At 34.5% G+C, this 20,654-nt stretch overlaps 2 protein-coding genes across 2 annotated transcripts in view; one reads left to right on the top strand and one right to left on the bottom strand.

Annotated features, from left to right (window-relative positions):
• Positions 1–18,410, top strand: part of LOC136028817 (serine/threonine-protein kinase D1-like) — a 30,514-nt gene extending 12,104 nt beyond the window's left edge. Inside the window, exons 3-6 of the mRNA XM_065706731.1 lie at positions 524–792; positions 8,766–8,949; positions 13,481–13,663; positions 17,578–18,410. Coding sequence (XP_065562803.1) covers positions 524–792; positions 8,766–8,949; positions 13,481–13,663; positions 17,578–17,837 — 896 coding nt within the window. The 3' untranslated portion in view covers positions 17,838–18,410. The remainder of the gene's footprint in view (positions 1–523; positions 793–8,765; positions 8,950–13,480; positions 13,664–17,577) is intronic.
• Positions 1–20,654, bottom strand: part of LOC136028819 (uncharacterized) — a 314,462-nt gene that overhangs the window by 89,256 nt on the left and 204,552 nt on the right. The window lies entirely within an intron of this gene.

Genomic DNA, 20,654 nt, shown 5'->3' with positions numbered 1-20,654 from the left:
GTTTTTAGCTCTGCCAATTTTTTAAGTTTGGAAAGCAACTCTCCATTTCTATTTTCAGTCGATTTTTTTAAATTTGGTGAACAATTCTCCATTTTCAGTTTCAGTCAATTTGTTTTTAATTTGTCAAACAATTCTCCATTTTTAGTTTCTGTCATTTTTTTTTAATTTGACAAACAATTCTCCATTTTTGGTTTCAGTCGATTTTTTTTTGATTTTTTAGGAAACCATTGTCCATTTTTAATTTCAGTCAAATTTAAAAGTAAAATGTTTAATATTCATGATTACCTTACCATAGACCATATCTCTGCTTATGCCTCCTATGTTGTCGTGAATGAGTTGCTAATCACTCCTCTTATTTTCTTTCAAGACTAAGTCGATCTATTTTTATCTTATGAAAAGCCTCCATGGTAAATACATTTTTTCTTTCCCCCTCAATTTTTCTACACACAAAAAAAAGTATTTCATAACTTGGTAATGGAATTTGAATACATCACGTACAATCTAAAACGTTACTTTTTTTTAGGAATTCATAGACGAACATCTCGGCCAGTAGCCATCAAGGTGATAGATAAGCAACGATTTCCAACAAAGCAAGCGGATCAGTTGAAAAATGAGGTTTCGATTCTCCAAAATCTGTCACACCCGGGTGTAGTCAATCTGGAGCGAATGTTTGAGACTCCGGAAAGAATTTTTGTTGTAATGGAAAAGCTGAAGGGAGATATGCTGGAAATGATTCTCTCCAGTGAGAAAGGGCGATTGTCGGAGAGAACCACCAAGTTCCTTATTACACAAGTACTTTACCCCTTTGATTTTTACCTTAATCACTCTTTCGTAAGCTAGATTTAATTGCTGTGAATATCCTGTGGTTGTGCTGTGGGCTGATGCTCTGCTTAGTAATGCAGGGAAGGGGTTCGATTCTTGTCACTGTAGAAAAAACCCAGCAACTTAATGTCTCTTCAGCTCCATATATCTGGAGGAGTTTTATCCTTATCCTTTTGTTTGAAGAAAGGGATATGTGAACTTAAATTAAGTGCATAATTCAAGTCTGGGATAATTTGGCCTCCCTATTTATGGGTCAAACAAATAATTTAGGTAAATGAGCTAAGATTCAACCCTACATCTTTGCTTATTCCAGACCAAATCATCTACCAAACCTTTCTTCTCAGCTTAACCATAACAATATATTTTCAAACAGTTCGTCGTAATACCTCCTCCTAATACCTCGCTCTTTACGCTAAAATAATTTTATTAATTTCAACTATTTATTCTACGGCCTTTGTGATTTGGGGGTCGTTCTTAAGGAATTGGGACACAATTTAAGATTTAATGTAAAGAGCAAGGTATTGACGAGGGGGTGAACCCCCTCATATACGTTATAAAAACATACGAATACAGAAGTTCGTTACATAAGTTAATTCGTAAGCTACGTATATTTTTACTAATAAAAGCGTGCGTAAAAATATTAAAAATTCTAGTTGCTTTTTTAAATAACCAAAATATTGGAGGTTAACTAGGCATACTCCCCCGCTCCTTTTTTTTCAAAACCGTCCGATCAAAACTATGAGAAAGTCAATTAGCCATATAAATAAATTAACATACAAATTTCGTTTTAATTATTCGTGTGCGGAGAGCCAAAATCAAAACTTGCATTAATTCAAAAGCGTTCAGAAATTAAATAAAAAAACAAATCAAGTTTGTTTTAACTGAAAGTAAAGAGCGATATTAAATTTTAAAACGAACAGAAATTACTCCGTATATGAAAGAGGCTGTTTCCTCCTCAACGCCCCGCTTTTTACGCTAAAGTTTTTTACTGTTTTAAAAAGTAGGGTTAAGAGAAAGAGTCAAACTTTAGCGTAAAGAGCGGGGCGTTGATGAGGAAGCAGCCCCTTTCATATACGGAGTAATTTCTGTTCATTTTAAGTTTTAATATCGCTCCTTACTTTCAGTTAAAAAACTTGTTTTTTTTATTTAATACATCCTAGCATCCTTGTAACTTACTTTATTCTGTTACAATATCACTTTTAATTTATTGATTCTACATTTATTTTATTTTTGCTTTAATTTTAGTTTTTACTTTACTTTATATCGTACATTATTCTGGTAAGAACAAAATCAAGCTTGTCCCTGAGGAAAAACTACTAGCGCCATCAAATGTTACGCAGCAAAATTTTGAGGATAATCTTAAAATCTGAATAAAATCATATATTTTATTCTTTTTATGTCTGTTTTTACTTTTCTTCTCTCTCCTCTTCGTAAAACAAAACAAGTCTTGTATATATGTACATCTTTAAAAATTAGTAGCCCCGACTAATGTAGCCCAATTTTAGTTGGCTACAATAAAAAACAGCCTATTTATGAAAGATTCAGCCTATTTTCAGGAACATTCTAGCATTCAAATAAAGCTGGAGCATAAAAATGTTGGAGTCAAAAACTGTTACTTATAATGGTTTAAAATTTCACAGAAAAGAACCAGTCAGGTAGAATTTAACCTTTTCCTTTTTATGCCACACAATTTTAAAAACAAACATAGAAGAGACAATCTCGTTTTTATTTAGAAGAAAATTTAACCTTTTCCTTTTTATACCTTTGAATTTTATAAATAATTATAGAAGAGCCGATCTCATTTTTATTTAGAAGAAAATTTAGCCTTTTCCTTTTTATACTTTTAAATTTTAAAAATAATTATAGAAGAGGCAATCTCGTTTTTAAAAAAAACTAATTTAATTGGCTAATTAGTTAAATTAACTAAACAACTGATTAACTTAAGCTAAAACACTTTGAGAGAGAGACACTTTTATTATACATATACCATCAATATACAAAAGAACCACATCAGCCACTTTAGAAAGTCAAAGACTTGCTAGTAGTGGCTGATAAACATTCAATGAACAACAATACCGACAACATTAACAAAACAAAAAAACTTAAATTAAATGAGACAAATCAGTGTGAAAAATAAAACAAAAGGAAAATGAAAAAGAAGAAGAGAGAGAAAGAGAGAGAAAAAAAAATCCTACTTTCAACTGCTGCAAGAAATGCTAATGATCTTGTGGAGAAAGTAATCAAACTTTTAAGTCGTCTTTTAATTTTCACAAGGATTAGCCGTTTATCAGTGAGTGTTTTAAAAACTTATTTTATATTGTTTAGTCGAAAAGGAAGTCCAGTTGACTTAAGTGGAAAAATATTTCTTTGAAATAGGCCATTGAAACAAGCTGCTGTGGTAAGGTACCTTGGTTTCTAGCTTGATCCAAATTTGAGTGGGAAAGGACATAGTGATCAGGTGGCAGCTAAGGTATCTAGAGGACTTGATCTGATTCGGCGTCTGAGAAATCAGTTACCTTGTTCTACCCTTTAAACTCTTTATCATTCTATTGTCATGCCTTTTTTATGGTTGTGTGATATGGACTGGTGGATAAAAAAATTTAAACGTGTTCCAGTTTTACAAAATAAAGTTATTAGACCATTAGAAAATTATGTTCAGTCGTGAAAATGATACAGTTAATTGTTAAAGGAAACCCATGATTCTTAATGTTAGCCAACTTCATGATTATTAATTTGCTATTTTTGTATTTCGGAGTATTTATGGTTTGTCCCCTGAAATTTTTCGTCAAATGTTAACAAGGAATTCTTAATACCACTGTTATAACACTAGAAATATGGATGATTTGGTATATGAGTGTAATAGCTCTTAGAGGACAAGTTTTAGTCCCAGGTTTGCTTGACTAGTAAAATAGAATTACTTACGAACGAGTATAAGGTTATCTGAAAATGTTAGCCAGTTTAGGAGTAGACTGAAGAACCACCTTGTTGGGTGGGATTAAGTAAATAATTTAAATGGGATGGCCTATTGCCTTTTTTAAGCTAAAATACTAAGTTAAATACTATATAAAACCAAAAATTAATTGAACTAATGAAATTCAACAAATAATTAACAATAACTTATTATATTAAGCCCAGTTTATGCAACTAAGCTACGTGGAAGCAACTTATCTTTTTTTTTCTTCGTTTGAACTTCTGGTTTAAATTGTACTGTTTAATCTTCTTTAACTTCATCTTTATGCATTACGTGATAAAACAGAGCTTAAAGTTTTGATGCCGAATCTGTTTAGAAAATTTTGATTATGATTTTAGATATTTTTATGTTTCTGAGTAACAATTTGACCTGGCAAACTAGAATTCAACAGCTAAATTGAATGACTGCTCATGTTCTTAAGTTACCCATATTCATGCGAAAATCCCCTTAAAATAAAAATTAAAATCCAAAAAAACAACAACAAAAATACAGGAACTAAATGTTAATTTTTTTTCAGCCTTAATTTCATTAGCTCCGTGTCCTAGAGAGCTCATATTAAACTAAGCCATATTGCTGAGCATCATTTTAATGCTCAGAATTTTTAGCCAAAAACAAGCGCACAAATAATTTCCGAGACTACACTTGCTAAGCATGACAAGTTGAGATGCATGAAAAAATTCGAGAAGAAGAAAACATGGGGATATTTATAGCCAGTGAAAACTAAAATGCAATGCAAATATTTCTCTCGGTGCAAACTAAAAAAAATACAAAACTGAAACGCAGAAAAAAAAAAATAAAAACGCAAAAAAAAATAAAAAAATAAAGAGAGCCTTTCCAAGCAACAGTGAAAGAGTAACTGAAAGAGTGTCTTACTATTATTTTAGTGGTGTTTTTACGGCTTGGTTTTTACGGCACTTGGTATCTACCAAGTGACATAAAGCGATCGCAAATTCTGTCGGTCCGTCGGTCTGTCTGTCCCGGTTTTGCTACTTTAGGCACTTCCAGGTAAGCTAGGACGATGATATTTGGCAGGCATATCGGAACCAGACCATATTAGATTAGAAATTGTTGTTTTCCCGATTCGACCATCTAGGGGGGGGGGGAGACGGTTAGATCGAAAAAATTAGAACACATGAGGTATTTTTAACTTAAGAACAGGTGATCGGATCTCAATGAAATTTGATATTTAGAAGAATATCGTGTCTCAGAGCTCTTATTTTAAATCCCGACCGGATTCTGTGACATTGGGGCGGGACCTAAAATCTTGGAAAACTCTTAGAGTGGAGGGATCGGGATGAAACTTGTTGAGAAAATTAAGAAGAAGTCAGTGCTTTACTGACTTAGAAGGGTTCAGTGCTTTGGCGAGTTTGGTGCTTCTGGACGTGCTAGGAAGATGAAAATTGGTAGGCGTGTCAGGGAGCTGCACAAATTGACTTAATAAAGTCGTTTTCCCCGATTCGACCATCTGGGGGGCTGAAGGGAGAGGAAAAATTTGAAAAAATGAGCTATTTATAACTTACGAATGGGTGATCGCATCTTAATGAATTTTGATATATAGAAGGACATCGTGACTCAGATCTCTTATTTTAAATCTCGACCGGCATTAAGCCTCTGATTTCCCTTTTAAATCAATCTATTCATTCTTAGAATTTTGCTAGAGCTCATACCATATGAGCTCTTGGCTCTTCCGGCCTCGTCACAAGTGTCATATGAGCTATTAGCTCTTTTTTTTGCAATGAGGTGCAAAAGTGAGGTACACGAATATCCTTTTTTATTTTTGCACTGAGGATGGTCGACTGGAGGTCTCGACCGAAATACTTGCATTGCATTTTCATTTTCACTGGCTGTAAATATTTTCATCTTTTCTTCTTTTCGAGTTTTCACTCATCTTGTCGAACAAACGCATGCTTAAAGAATGTAATTTCGGATTAATTTCATGAAGTTACAACTAAATTCTGATTATTAAGTTAAATTTTTACTTCAGTTTTGAAATTTTGCATTTTTGTTCAGTAGCCAAATTTTGTTTGTAGAAATTTCTGTTCTTTTTTTTTGCTAGAATCATGTCTTCATTTTGATTCCTACTCTGTTTACGATTTATCATCAAGTTTCAAGATTTATTAATTTTTCTACTCGTGTTACGATTTATTCTTTTTTCGAAATCCGTATCTTTTACGTGGCTCTTTACTTTTTTTGAAAGAGCTTTTTTCCAGATAATTTTCTTGAAATCTCAGCAATCGGTTTCAACCAAATTTATTCAAATTAATCAAAAAAAATTCTTTTTTTTCAAATACTAAATTCCGGCTACTGAAATGTGTCGAAAAATTTGCTAAAATGTTGCTGATTGAGGTCAGAATGTTATTAAAAATAAAGAGGAATATTTTGACCATCACTAAAAAATGACTATCTTCCAAAACTTTCTATCCATTATAGCTTTTAGTTTTCTTTCAGAAATTTGTTTCAATTCAATGGTTGTGAATACCATTAAACTGAATAAGCCTTATATTAGTTTTTTAAATTTATTATATTAATCTAGTAGTATGTGGCGATACATTCATGTTATTTTGAATTCCTGTTATGATCATCTTGAAGCATACTCTTTAGTTCGAAGTGGCTATTGTAATATATAAATGTAGATTTTAGATTCAGATAAAAAGATAGGCTATTTGAAGAAAAGACGTCATTCCTTTGATCAATAACATTATTACTCATCTTCCACACAAATTAAAGTAAAATAAATCCCCCATTACAGCTCCCCGACATACAGCTTGTAAGGCTGGGAGTAAACTGCCAAAATAATTCAATAACACCTGTTTTCAAAAACCTCTCGATTAATTTTTTTTCTACTGCCCTTTATCAATGTTAGATTATCTGTAGAGTGTAAATTTATTTTAAAAGCATGAGAACGCTGACATATTGCCGAAGATTGTCCTTTTCGGCAAAACCGTCTAGGGCTAAATGAAAAGTAGGTTGTCCACGTTTGGGATGGGAGAATGTCATAAAGAACGATTTAAAGAAAATTGGAACTTCCTGTTAGGGTGTAAAGAGGTAGGCTTTGAATAGATTGGGATGGGAAGGAGCTCGCTTAGCTCCTTCCTTAGCTCCCCTTAGCTCCTTGTGTTGGGCTCAGGTGGCTTGGTGCTGCAGGTAATTGTTAATAGTTGTAGTAGTAATAAGAACCATACATCAGCACCAATTCACGACAATGGACGGGGGGGACACGCATTTTTTCTATTTTTGTTTCAAATAAAGGTACAAAAAATGTGTTTTTCCAAACCTAAAGGAAGTGGGTAATTTTACTCTTTTTTCAGCTTAAATACAACAAACGTATTCCCCCCCCCCCCCAACTCCCGGCCAATGGTGTTCTTGATGCATATACTGACACGGAGTTTTAAAATAATAAGGCTTGTTTGAAATAGTTTCCTACATTTAGTCACGATAACTTTTGGAGGAAACTCTCTTCTTATAACTTAATTCTTTGATAGTAGTAGATTTGATAGTCTATGTGGCAAAGATGAAACTAGGATTTTGTTCGCTGCAGGGGTTACAAAAAATATTAAAAACGTGTCAAAATTTGTCTAAATGCATTTTTGTTATGTTTCTACGAGTTTGACAAATATTTCGGGTGGATTCAAACCCGGTAACCCTTCCCCCAGCGATATGGCTTTGCTATTTGGTGCTTTAGATTTTTATTAGCTATTTTATCGCTTTGATATTTATTTATCGTTTATTGCCAAGTATTTAGCTAGTTTCGATTTATTTGTTTTCACCCATAATGGATTCATCTAAAAAGAAAAACTGTTAAGAGAGAAAACGAAAAAAAAAAGATCTTGGAAGATATCTGTCTCTTGTTTGTGAGGTATTTTTGACATTGTCTTATATTTTTACTTGCAGAATATCAGCCCTTAAATGGAAAATAAATAAGCAAAAATAAACTCGAAAATCCTTTGTTCAAATATCGACCAAAGTAGAAAATAGCTTTTGACATGGCTTGGAAAAAATAAATAAATGAACCGTTAATAAAGCACATCAAATTCCCCCCAATATGGTAAAAAGGGTCAAAGGAGACATTCTGGCAAATGATTTCCCTAGGGAGAAAGTTTAACTGTAGATATGGATTACTAAAGTACTTTCGAAAGTAGACTAACCTTTGATATTTATACACATTCATTATTGGGTACTTGCCAAAATTAGGTAGAAATTATGGATCTTTGTTTTTTGACATAACAGAGAGAGAGAGAGAGGTAAATTAATTACAAACAAAACAATTATGAACCCAGTGTAGCGAACACTTGAGAAGTAAAAACTTTTCCGGGGGGGGGGGAAATTGTAGTTAAGGGATTTACGAGAAGTACAGTGCTACTAAAAGAAACCTGGTAACCATACAGGTCGTATTTCTTCTTCAGCATCAATTACCTTACTCACAAACGATCACAAGGACATGCTCTTATAATAGCAATCCCCCCTCCTCCCACCAAAAGAAAATTGCCAGAAGACCAGAAATCTGTTATTTTCATTAGAAAAAAAAAATAAAAAAAAAATAATAAACGCTCTAACCTGTCACCTCTAGATCTTAGGGGCCTTGATAATCTCTCAAAAACCTCTTACTTCTAGATCCTAGTGGCCTTGATAAACAGTCAATAACTTTTTAAATTGAGATCCTAGTGGCCTTGATAGCATCTCGGTACACGCTTCTTAATCCTAGTGGTCTCGATGAACCTCTCAATAATCTCTCACTTCCAGATCCTAGTGACCTTTATAACCTCTCTGGTAACCTGTCACTTCTTGATCTTAGTAGCCTTGATGACTTCGCACTTTTATGTTCTAGTGGCCTTCATAACCTCTCACTTCTAGATGCTAGTGGGCTTGATAGCATCTAACTTCTAGATCCTAGTGTCTTTGATAACCTCTCAACAACCTCTCACTTCTAGATCCTAGTGGCCTTAATAATCTCGCAATAAATTTTCACTTGTAGATCCTAGTGGCCTTGAGGCATCTTCATGGGAAGAATATTGTTCACTGTGACCTAAAGCCTGAAAATGTTTTATTGTCTTCCAATTCTGAATTCCCTCAAGTCAAGCTGTGTGACTTCGGTTTTGCTCGTATTATTGGAGAAAAGTCCTTTAGAAGATCTGTTGTCGGAACGCCGGCTTATCTTGGTATGTGTTTTTGTAAGATTTATTTAGTCTGTATAATAATGTAGTCGTTCATTCCCCGACAACATTGAGTATGTTATAATGCTAATGCATAAAGTGACACAACAAAGTACAAAAATAGGAAGAATGGTAGAAGGAAATAGAATAGAAATAAAAAAGATAGATTAAATAATAATACGGATCGAGAAAAAATAGCACACATAAACAATTTAGCAGAGGAAATGTTAATAAGTACAAAAAAGTACAATAAGTGGCACGAATATGAGCAAAGTTAACTGTTAATAGTCAATTTTAAAAGAGTATGATATGATCTGGAAAATTGCCCCGAATCATAGTAGATTTTTCCTAGTCTCCATTGAACATATTGCGATCATTCAGTTCTTTTTTAATAGGTTCGCGACCATTATTTAACGTCCAAGGTTTTTGACTGAGTTGTCTGTGTTTGCTATTGCGAGTATTTATTGTTTTTACTAAATGCTTTAGTAACTCAAGCGCATAATAGTCTAATCATTCATTTTTTACAACTTGGAGTACGTTATAATGCTTAAATATAAAGTGACACAACGGAGCGCAAAAATAGAAACAATGGGAAAAGGAAATAGAATAGAAATAAGAAAGATACATTAAATAGAAAGAATACTGATCGAGATAATAAGCAAATTGTAGAACTGTGCACGGAAACAATTTAGCTAAAGGAAATTATTAGAAAGCACAATAAATAGAACGAATAAGCGCAAAGTTAACTGTTAAGAGTAAATTTCAAAGAGTATGCTAAGAACTGAAAAATTATCCCGAATCATTGCCAATTTCTGTGTTAGGCCTCACTTAGGGCTTTATCGAATATATTGTGAGCGATTGATTCAGTTTCTACTATTTCGTGACCATTATTGAGCATTCAGGGTTTGCGAGCAAGTTCTGCATGTTCGCTATTATGAGCATTTATTGTTTTCTCCTAAGTGGTCCAGCCACTTAGGGAGGATCAAGGAATACTGTAGATAATGAGCAATTTTCATTCGACTTTTGAGAGGGCGAGGGTTCGAATCCTAGTGTAACCAATTATTTAGTTTGGGACGGGGGTCAGTGGCGTGACTCTGTAAGCTCAGCCAGAGTTGACCCAGCTCTAAATGGGTACCTGGAGAAATCTGGGGAAGGTAAACAGGAAGGGTGTGCGAAAGCACAGGATGGTTGGCCCCCAGCGCCCCATTGCACTTCCTGGCTGAAGGGCCAAGAAACGGAGATCAGCACCGCCGGTAGGGACTGCAAAGTCTAATGTCGTACTCTTTACCTTTTACCTTATTTTTGTGGGCGAACATACTTTATTCGTGACAGTTGTCAACAATGATCCGAAGTCAAGCTCATCAATCTAAAGAAATAAAGTGTAGTCTTAACTAGTATTGTAGCTTATCATAATTGGTAAATAACGGTTGTCAGGATCTTTCGTTTTGGGAGGGGGGTAATAACGTGTATAAGGTTAGTGCCATTTTAATTTTTCTCATTTATCTTAATGCTCAAGCAGACATACCTCGATTTTTTTTTGGCCCTCTAAAGAGAAGACGAACTTGGAAACGTCGTTAATTAATTTGTTATTAGTTGCAATAGGAGTGAATTAGTGTTTATATGGGGTTTTCATATCGGGTTCTTAAAGACAGGTGTGACACTAAATCAACGAAGAACACATATTCGCTTTTTGTCAACGGATGTGACTATTATCTGTCTCGAAATTTAATAATTTCAAAATCTTTCGGTACTAATCCAACATATGTGACAGCTACGTTACAGGTGTGCTGTCAATGCAATTTAGAGGATTAGATTTACCTTCATTTGTTTAACTCCAGACTTTGGTAGTTCTAAAGAGTTATTATGGTCTATTGTATTTCTTAGTATGGGACATGATCGTCTCTTACTAGATTTCAAGCTACTGTTGCAACCCAAATAATTAAAAAAAACACCTGATGTTGCAATTTCCGCTAGAATGAGCCATTAAACAGCTCTCTATGATATTCCAGTGCCGAGCTAGATGAGGATAATTTCTTAAACCACATTGACCTGCCATAAAATAAATAAGGAAAAATGAGGATGAAAAATAACGGTAAACAAAAGATGCCGTTAATGCAGAATATTGTGGGTGGAGCCACTTTACTTCTTTTTCAAGCCAATGAATTTTCTTCGTTATTCAAGCCAAGGGACTGTTACTTTCCTATACAGGGGTATTGGACAGGGCAGTTCTAATAGTGTACTTTCTTCTCTTGATCTGACTCTTGTTTAAACAACTATGGGCTATTTTTTTTTAATGGGACGTGATGGTCTCGTCCTAGGTTACTAGCTACCGCTGCAAGCCGGAAATCAAGGTTTTTATCGATAGTATGTATCTTGGATTTTTGGACGCCATTTGGTTGAATTTTCCATGGTGAAGGTTGAATGTCCGTTCATCAATTTCGATATACTACTTAAAAAACTAGAATTTCTAGTGGCTGATGTGTGTAGTCGTATTTTTGTCTTATTTTGATGCTACTATGTATCTAAATTAAAATAACATCCGTAAAGGGGATGGTACATTACATGAAATACGGGACGAAATCACTGAAGGCCCAGAACGTCAAATAACTGACAAAATCAATGAGAAATGCTCCAATGATCGTAGTCTCACAGACTCATAGACTGCGCTGGTGAAATTGCAGGAGGCTCAATGAGACTCTGTAATTACGATGAGCTTATAGAAACGTTGAAGAGGAACAGCATTCCTCTCCATCCTTATTACTGGTACTAAGACCAAAGAAAATTTGGAACTTGTCCACATGGAGGCTATGGTCATGGCTTAGAGAGGTTTCTATGCTGGATATTGAAGAAAAATCATATCCTTGAAGTTTGTCTCTATCCAAGATTACCTAATCAATTGAATCCATAGGTTTCTTTAGGTTAGGATTAGTTAAGTTAGGTTAAGGATCTGACTCTTATTTTAGGATTTATGGGCTATTTTAGTTTTTATTAAGGGACTTGGTTGTCTCTTACTAGGATGCTAGCTACTGCTGCAAGTCGGATATCACATTCCGGATACATTTTACGTTTCAGCTCAAAAGTTTCAACTTTGGACTTTTTCTTCTAGCTCATGATTTTGACTTTGGGCTAATACTCGGGCTAGGATCGCTCTCTGACTTGGGCTAATGCTTGAGTCGCACCATAGTCAAAAGCTGTCGATAAAAAAAACGACGATTTTTTTCTTGAATTTAACGTCACATCTGCATTGCAGAAGCGGAAAATTAACATGGCTTGGAATTGGTTTTTGAAAAGCTTTTTTCAACCCTCATTAATACTATACTATAGTATACGCTCTCATACTATGTGTAACCTATACACTAATATTATGTATATTTTCCCCAATTCCTATTGCAAATAGAAAAAATATCTGTTTAAGCTTAAACCTTTTTTTTTAATTTTGAAGAATGATACCTTAAATCTTGACTCTCATTGGTGAATTGCAAATTTTATGCTTCAAAGTTGAACAGTGTTCGACTCCAGAAGTTACGAAGGGCATGTATAATTGTGCGTAATTTTGTGTTTGTCAACAAGCTTGACTATAATGTCGCCCGAAAATTAAACTTTTTTCCAGGTGATACCATAAACTATGGCTCTCGAGTTTCTATTCACTTCCACCAGGTTGATTTTTTTTTAATCACTACCTGAACGTGTGTAAATTTAACGCCACTGATCTTGAAGCATGTGTGAATTAAAATATCATATCTCCTACGTTGTTTTGCATGATTGTTTGTGTCACAAGAGTAGGTAAAATTAACTTTTAGAAACGAATAAAAGTTATAGATAGTTTCTAAAAAGGTAGATATAATCAGGGATGAATTTCCAGCGTTTTATTAGAGGGGGGCAAAAGGGGTCCATATCTGGATAGTCAAGGGGCACGGGATATTGGTATATATTAATTTTTTTTATCCGCACTCTTGGGTGGACAACTGCCCCTCCCCTAAATGATACTCCTGTCTGTAATGACAACATATGAAGCATTGTCGAAAGCTTCTTTTACATAGCCTTGCAAGCTCTCAAGCTGTCTTTCTATACTTTTACTTTAGAAAGTATTCCTTCACAAAAAAGGAGAATAGCAAGGTTAAGATTTTTTTTTTAGTGGTGGATTGTCTCAATTGATTCAGATGCCCCTGTATTTGAATTACCTAAAAGTATGCTAATTTAAGCCACTGATCTTGGAATATGCGTGAATCAGGGCTACCAGTGTTTAGGAATTTTCCCCAAACTAGATTTTCGCCATATTGGTCTGCAAACTGGAACAAGGAATGTTGGGAAAAGCACATATATTAATCATTAACGTCAAAAATATGTTAAGTTATTAACATTATTTAATATCTTCTTTTTTTCGGACATTGCAAGTTAGTCTTAGCTTAGTGTTAAATTTTCAGTGGCACCCCTGTGGTGTGCTTATATTTATCGAATTATTATATGTGCACCCATCCAAAATACTGTTGAAATTAATTTATTAAAAGTAAATAAAACAGATCTTTTTCTTTTTTAGCACCTGAAGTACTTCGGAACAAAGGTTACAATCGACCATTAGATATGTGGAGCGTTGGAGTAATAATATATGTTAGTCTTTCTGGTACATTCCCTTTTAATGAAGATGAAGATATAAATGATCAGATTCAGAATGCCGCCTTTATGTATCCGCCCAATCCTTGGAAAGAAATCTCATCTGAAGGTATGTTCAAATTTTCATTCATTTATTAATTCTGTTTTGATCCCATTTTCTAGGGCTATTTGAAAGGAAGGTTCAGACGACTAGACTACGTTTTACGGAGGAACGATGAAAGGTTGCCAAAGATTACACATTTGGCTATCCATTTTGGGCCTACCGATAAGCGAATCGCTCTCTAATGGAGCGGAAAGAGGGAATTGTAAAAAATCTAAAAGAAAAGGTAAATTACCAAGAAAGGGTAGCGAGAGAGATTTGTCAAATGGGAGTGGAGGAGGAGCGTTCAACGCTTTTTTGGCCTCTGTTGGCATGAAGCTGTAACAAATTGTTTGTGATAGTTCGTTAGGTTTAGATTCTCATGTGCCTCTGGAGGGGCCTAGGGTATCGATAAGGAATCTCCAGTCTTCATGGTATTCAGCTGCCACCAGCACATCCTCCCACTCGGCATGTAATTCACTACCGAATAAACTTCTATTTCAACTATAACATCAAATAGGATTAAGGACTAGGGGTCGTCCAGAGAAAACCTTATACAGCGCATATCAGTCTGGTCTCCGCTCTCTTAGCACGTTGTAATGGTAGTATACATATAATGGTTTTGAAACCTACACTTCATGTCGATTCATTAGGGAAACAATCTTGATACCATGTTATATGAACCTATTCCTCAATAGGGATTAAACCTTTTATGCCTTTATCCTCTGCCACGCTGCCGTGTTAGCACACCCTTTGATGTGGTCTGGATATAAAATTTCTTTAAAGTTTGATTATCTTGTCAAGATTTTGCATACAAGGTACGGTATTAAAAAAGGGTGACGCATGCTATAAAACTCTTTATTTTGAGTTTGTGCATGCTCAGTTGTTGCCTTCTTCAAATTCCCCACTGTGTATCTTATCGTTGTGTTACGATTGTGCGGTACGTTACGTCATGTTTGATGTTGCGCAAAAAAAAATTCGGTATTCGATTATTTCCGGAATTCCAAAAACTCTGAGTATGTTTGTTGTTTGGGGTGATTTTTTCTTCATGGGTTCAGCCGTCTTAGATCTCATCTCTTTTAATGTGGATATGGCCTAGGGGATTGCCTAGATTGAAGTCACACGATGCCAGGTAAGGGAAATAAGGCAAATGATTTGATGCTGGCATTTTATACTTGGCTTTGGCTAGAAATTTTGACTGATTATACCGTGTAAGCCGGTGCCTTATACTGATAAAGAATTTGTGACTTTTATGCCCGCACTTGGGGTATTTTCTTTTTCTCCTAGAGTTGAGCAGGAAACTCGAGTTATGCTGATTAACAGTTTCCCCCTCAGGGATCTAGTCAGAACATATTATCCCAAGGGCACCAAAGAAAACGGTCATCATTGAAGACTTGCTATATGTTTCAAAGAGAAATTGCCTTCGGATTGTTTCGGGTACCTGACTGACTGACCGTATCTCAAACAGCATAACGAGAGAAAGGCTGAGATTAAAGGGTTTGTTCTGTGGATGAAGGGTGAGATATTGCCAAAGACGTCTTTTTAGTCAACGTCTAGGGTTAAACAAAAAGCAGGTAGCCCTCGGTTGAGGTGGGAGGATGTCGTAAGGCAAGATTGAAAGGAAATGGAAACTTCCTTAGAGCGTGTAAAGATGGAAGCTCAGCATAGGTTGGGATGAGAAGGAGCGTACGCAGCGGTGTTGGAGTGCTGAGTTGTTAGTAGTAGTAGTAGTATACGGACTTTGAATGTAGCTTGCTCAATATGGCCGTTTTCGTGGTCGGTGAAGTTGGACCCTTTCGATGCAAGGACTGTTGTTGCAGCACATAACCTTGTGCTTAGTTACTATACCATAAATGAAAAACCAAGATTCATCAGTTGCTGAGACTGCTTCAAAAAAGTTCGGATCATATATTTATTTACTGTGTTTTTTTTTTACATTTTTTAAAGGTAGCTGAAGGGGAAAATTGCCTTCCATCAGAGGTAAGAGAATTACCTAATATGCAAGTATTTAAGCATAGACTGGTCAGTATAATATTTTATGTAAACCAGTTTACAATGCTGTAAGCTGTCAAGTATTTTCATTTATTTATTGTATTTTTGCGTTTATTTGGTTTTGTCTTTTTTAACCACATTTTCAGCTGATTGTTTTGGGATTATTGTAGCAAGTCTTCTTGTTGTTGCAGTAACTGTTCTTATTTTATACTACTAGCACTATGCTTAGTGATATCTATATAAATAATTAAATAAACGTTGAATAATATTCAAATGCAATACAAATTATTTCATACGCTTCTTTTTGTTTAATTGTCAGAATTTTTTATGCTATTTTCAGTAGACACTTTGTGTTTAGTGAAATTACTATGATAGTTTACCATACGTATTTTTTTTCTGTGCTTTCAGCAATTCAACCATTAGTTACCCGACGGTCAGATCGGAACAGATTACTGATTTTCTCCGTGTTTTACCCATTTCTGACATTAGAAACGTCTTATACATCTTTAACGTCCGTCCTTAACGTTCCTTGGCGTTTTTCTCTAGGCGTCATCTTTAACATTTTATTGACCGTCTTGGGAATACTCAAACCGCTGAATATCTTGAACATGCGCATTGCCATATACTGTTTTGGAAAAAAGAAAATTAATAGCTACAGTTTTTCCAAGCTTCATACTATTTTTTATTATATTTTTTCTGTGTAAAAATACACATATTTTTCATGAAGAATTGAAAAATCGACCTATAAAAACGAGGACCACGCCAGGCTAATGTTTCTAAAGACAATGAAGATGTGGCAGTCAAAAAAAGACGCTTGACGCAGCGCAGCTTTTGACTCTAAAATGCGTAATTTGTCTGTAGTAGAATCAGTTTTGTGATTTACCAAACCTTGTATAGCTTCATTGCTCCGTCCATGGCTTTCCAAGAACCTTACCTATAGAAATATGTCTATAGTCTATAGAAGTTATAGTCTATAGAAATAAGAACAAGAAAACATACCACTATTATAAACGCAACAAAGGGTGTTTATATGAGAGGGAGGAGGGAGTCATATGAGATTAAAAAAAATGGTATAGTTGGTAAAAATTCCAGTATTCATAAAAAAAAAAGTTGACGAAAATACTATTTCGGAACTAGTCCTTTAAGTCCAAAAGATTTGTCTAGGTATATAAACTTGTATAAATCCATCAGAAAAGCGAGAACGATGATGGAAATACTAGTATGTTGATATAGCCTATATAATTTTGATGGAAACAATATCCGTTATTTTTCTTGCATTTTGAGAAGGTAATTTATTTGTAATGATTTACCTACCTATGAATTCTCTCTTTAGTTATCTCTCCGTTCCGTCTGTTTATTTCTTCTGGAAAATACTATTTCGGAACTAGTCCTTTAAGTCCAAAAGATTTGTCTAGGTATATAAACTTGTATAAATCCATCAGAAAAGCGTGAACGATGATGGAAATACTAGTATGTTGATATAGCCTATATAATTTTGATGGAAACAATATCCGTTATTTTTCTTGCATTTTGAGAAGGTAATTTATTTGTAATGATTTACCTACCTATGAATTCTCTCTTTAGTTATCTCTCCGTTCCGTCTGTTTATTTCTTCTGGAAAATACTATTTCGGAACTAGTCCTTTAAGTCCAAAAGATTTGTCTAGGTATATAAACTTGTATAAATCCATCAGAAAAGCGTGAACGATGATGGAAATACTAGTATGTTGATATAGCCTATATAATTTTGATTGAAACAGTATCCCGTTATTTTTCTTGCGTTTTGAGAAGGTAATTTATTTGTAATGATTTACCTACCTATGAATTCTCTCTTTAGTTATCTCTCCGTTTCGTCTGTTTATTTCTTCTGGCTTGAGTTTTGTAGCTTATAAAAAGTACTCTATGTGGATAAACCTTAAACGAATAGTCTGTAACTCTCTCCGTGTTTTCTAGCTATTGACGTTATAAACAACCTGTTACAAGTGAAGCAAATGAAGCGATTCACTGTTGATAAAACTTTGATTCACCCATGGCTACAGGACTATCAAACGTGGTGTGACTTACGTGACCTCGAGCGTCAAGTGGGTATCCGTTATGTCACCCATGAATCTGATGATGCAAGGTGGGAGGCTTACAGGAAAGAGCATGTCCTTGATAATGGACAAATCGGTACGGATCCTTTCAGCGGCCTGTACGGAAAATTGAGACTTTAATTTTGTGTTGTTAAGTTTGTAGCCTTTTTTATCTTAGTTAGTGAATTTGAATTTTTTTTTTATATAATATTTCATGTGGCTACAATATTTTCTATGCCTTTGAAAGCATTGACAGAAGAGGGAATTAGACTATCAGCGTATGGTTCATTTAAAATGTAGTGTCTATGGAGGTAGAAAAATGAAACGAGATTAGATTTTTGCTAGTTGGTGGCTATTCCATTTATCCATTGCGAAAAAGTTCATCCTAAAACTTAGCCTATCTTTGGGATAGCGGTGAAATCTGACTGCAGGATTCTGCTGAATCTAGTCCAAGTTCTTTTTTCAGTCTCTATGGGAGTGGCGAAGTGTACTGTTAAAACTTATTTCATGGAACTATTCTATTCTCGTGAACCAAACCAATGAATGTATCGAACCTTTATCGTTCTGAGTGTGAATTATGTTACTCCTAGGCCTAGGCTGAATTTGGTCTGCCTCTGTGTCTGATCAGAGATAAAATGGGCTTACCTAATTTAGGCTCCGATCCCAAACGCCCAGTCCCTCCCCCCCCCCCAAAAAAAATAATAACAAAACAAATGATCATATGCAGTGACAATAAACGCTGGCCTATTGGGGCCCTCCTTGAGCATGGTAATTTGAGATAGGGCTTGCCTATCCCTATTCACTCTTTGTATTTATTTTGTAGTGTCAATGTGTCCACCGTCATTTTCCCCAATCTTGACTTTTCCCAGGGGTCCTTATGGGCCCCCGGGTATGACTTTGGTAGCCCTTATTGGCTTCAATCTATTTAACCGCGGCAGCGTATTCCACAAAATACTCTGCCTCATGGTCAGATGTTGGGCTAGACTGCCAGTGTCTGAATGGTGGCTAAAATTAACAGTAGTAGGTTCCTGTTTGGGCCTACTACTCTCAGAAGCACCACAAGATGGTTTTTATCAATCCTCCCGTGTACTCACCTAACTAATCGTCAAAAACGAACTGAAGTTTATTGTAGTTTTAATAGTTTATTTTAGAAAGCTTATTTTCCCTTTCATATTAGAAATATAGAATTCAGGTATATAGCATGATTTTACTTTAATGATTGGATTTTTCCCGGAAGAGTAGATAGGAACACGAATGAGTGCGTTCTTAGGATTTAACTCATTATTTGTCCAGGAATTTGGACCATGGTTGGAATGAGGCAAACCTATTTATTTACGTATGTTTTTTTCTCATATATATTTATCGCCTTTCTCCCTACCTATATGCATCTCTGCAAGAGAAAGATCTTAATCAACACCGAACAAGTAGTTTTTGATATCTTTTACTGTCCTGCTTTCATTTGTTACTTCTACGAATGAAATCTCTGAAGACTAATAGGTTACTACAAACTTGTCACAGGATTAAACCACCTGAGATTGACTCACAGGCTAATTCACTCTCGCCGTGACTCGCAGCGTTTTTGAGTTTCCTTAATATGTATTTTTAATATGTTCTTTAATATTTGCGATTTTTTTAAGATGTTCCCATTGTTTTTAAGTGTTTTTCTATAGTTTCTCAGCCTTGCTCTTATCGTTATTTGGAAGAAAAACATCAAAATCACCAAACTTCTGGACATAGCCTAAGATTATATTTAAGCATTATTAGGAGAGTGAGGACCCGGGATGCAGTTAAACTGGAACTTTGTGAATGAAGTTATAATTTCGTAATTGTATTATTTAGGTCAAAACAGGAAACACATTTAACTATTTACTACTACCCTCTCAATATATAGGCTACGCTATTGATGGATATGTTACTGAGATATTTTTTCATTTATTGAACAGGTCCTGAACCTGCCTATGATGCAGGATTTTATTAATGTTGCTTTTTAGATCTAAAGCAACTGCTTTAATAAATTCGCAAATGAGCGCAAAATAGATAATTTTATGAATTGTTTTCTTAATTAGATCTTAAAAACGTATTTAATGTATCAAATAAGTCTAGAGCGTATATTTGCTCTTGTCTAAAATAATGTAGATATATACTCAGATCGACAAATAGATAAATATACACAGATAGATCTACCACAAAATACACACATTGGTTTTGGACACGACGATACCTAGTACTCTATAATATAAAAAAAAAATCTTTCTGAAATCCATTTTGAAGCTTCTGGGGCTTGATTTCTCCGAATTGTTTCAATAAACAAGAGATAATGGTTGTTATTCCTGCTTATTATCTAGGTCTTACCCAGTAGGGGAGAAGGGAGGGGGCAACTCTGGAAGAATGAGTCTTGTTAGCGAAGTGTTCATTTGTTTAGAGGCTTTAACAAAACCGTTTAGCTTTTCTTTATAAGGATTCTGAATATCTGCCTGTAAAAATTCCAGATTTATGTTCGAGAATAAAAGCCAAATTCAGCAGTTTCAATTTTCTTATGGGTAGTTTTATTTTTTCAGAGAATTTAAAAGAAACAAAAAAAAAGAGAAAGGGATATAAGAAATTTCAAGCTATGCCAAAGAGATCCTTTTCAAAAAGCTATCCAAAAGATTTATTTCTCATATCTTTTCTTTTAATTCTTATAAATATTTGGGTAGCTTAGAATGCTTTAAAATGAATTAAGAAAAATTTCATTTTGTACAAAAACTTACTATCATTCTTTTTTAAATACAACTTTTTGTTGGCATTTTCTTTAAACCGGTAAAAAAAAAACTTAAAAAAATTAAAACTTTTAAACATTAAATTTAAAACTTTTAAAATTAAAATTAAACTTTTAAAAATTAAAATTAAAACTAAAAAAAAAATTAAAAATTAAAACTTAAAAAAACTTAAAAAACCGGTAAAAAAAAATTCATTCAA

The sequence above is a fragment of the Artemia franciscana genome, chromosome 7 (assembly GCF_032884065.1).
Source record: "Artemia franciscana chromosome 7, ASM3288406v1, whole genome shotgun sequence".
Taxonomy (NCBI): domain Eukaryota; kingdom Metazoa; phylum Arthropoda; class Branchiopoda; order Anostraca; family Artemiidae; genus Artemia; species Artemia franciscana.
This window is presented reverse-complemented; position numbering and strand designations above follow the sequence as displayed.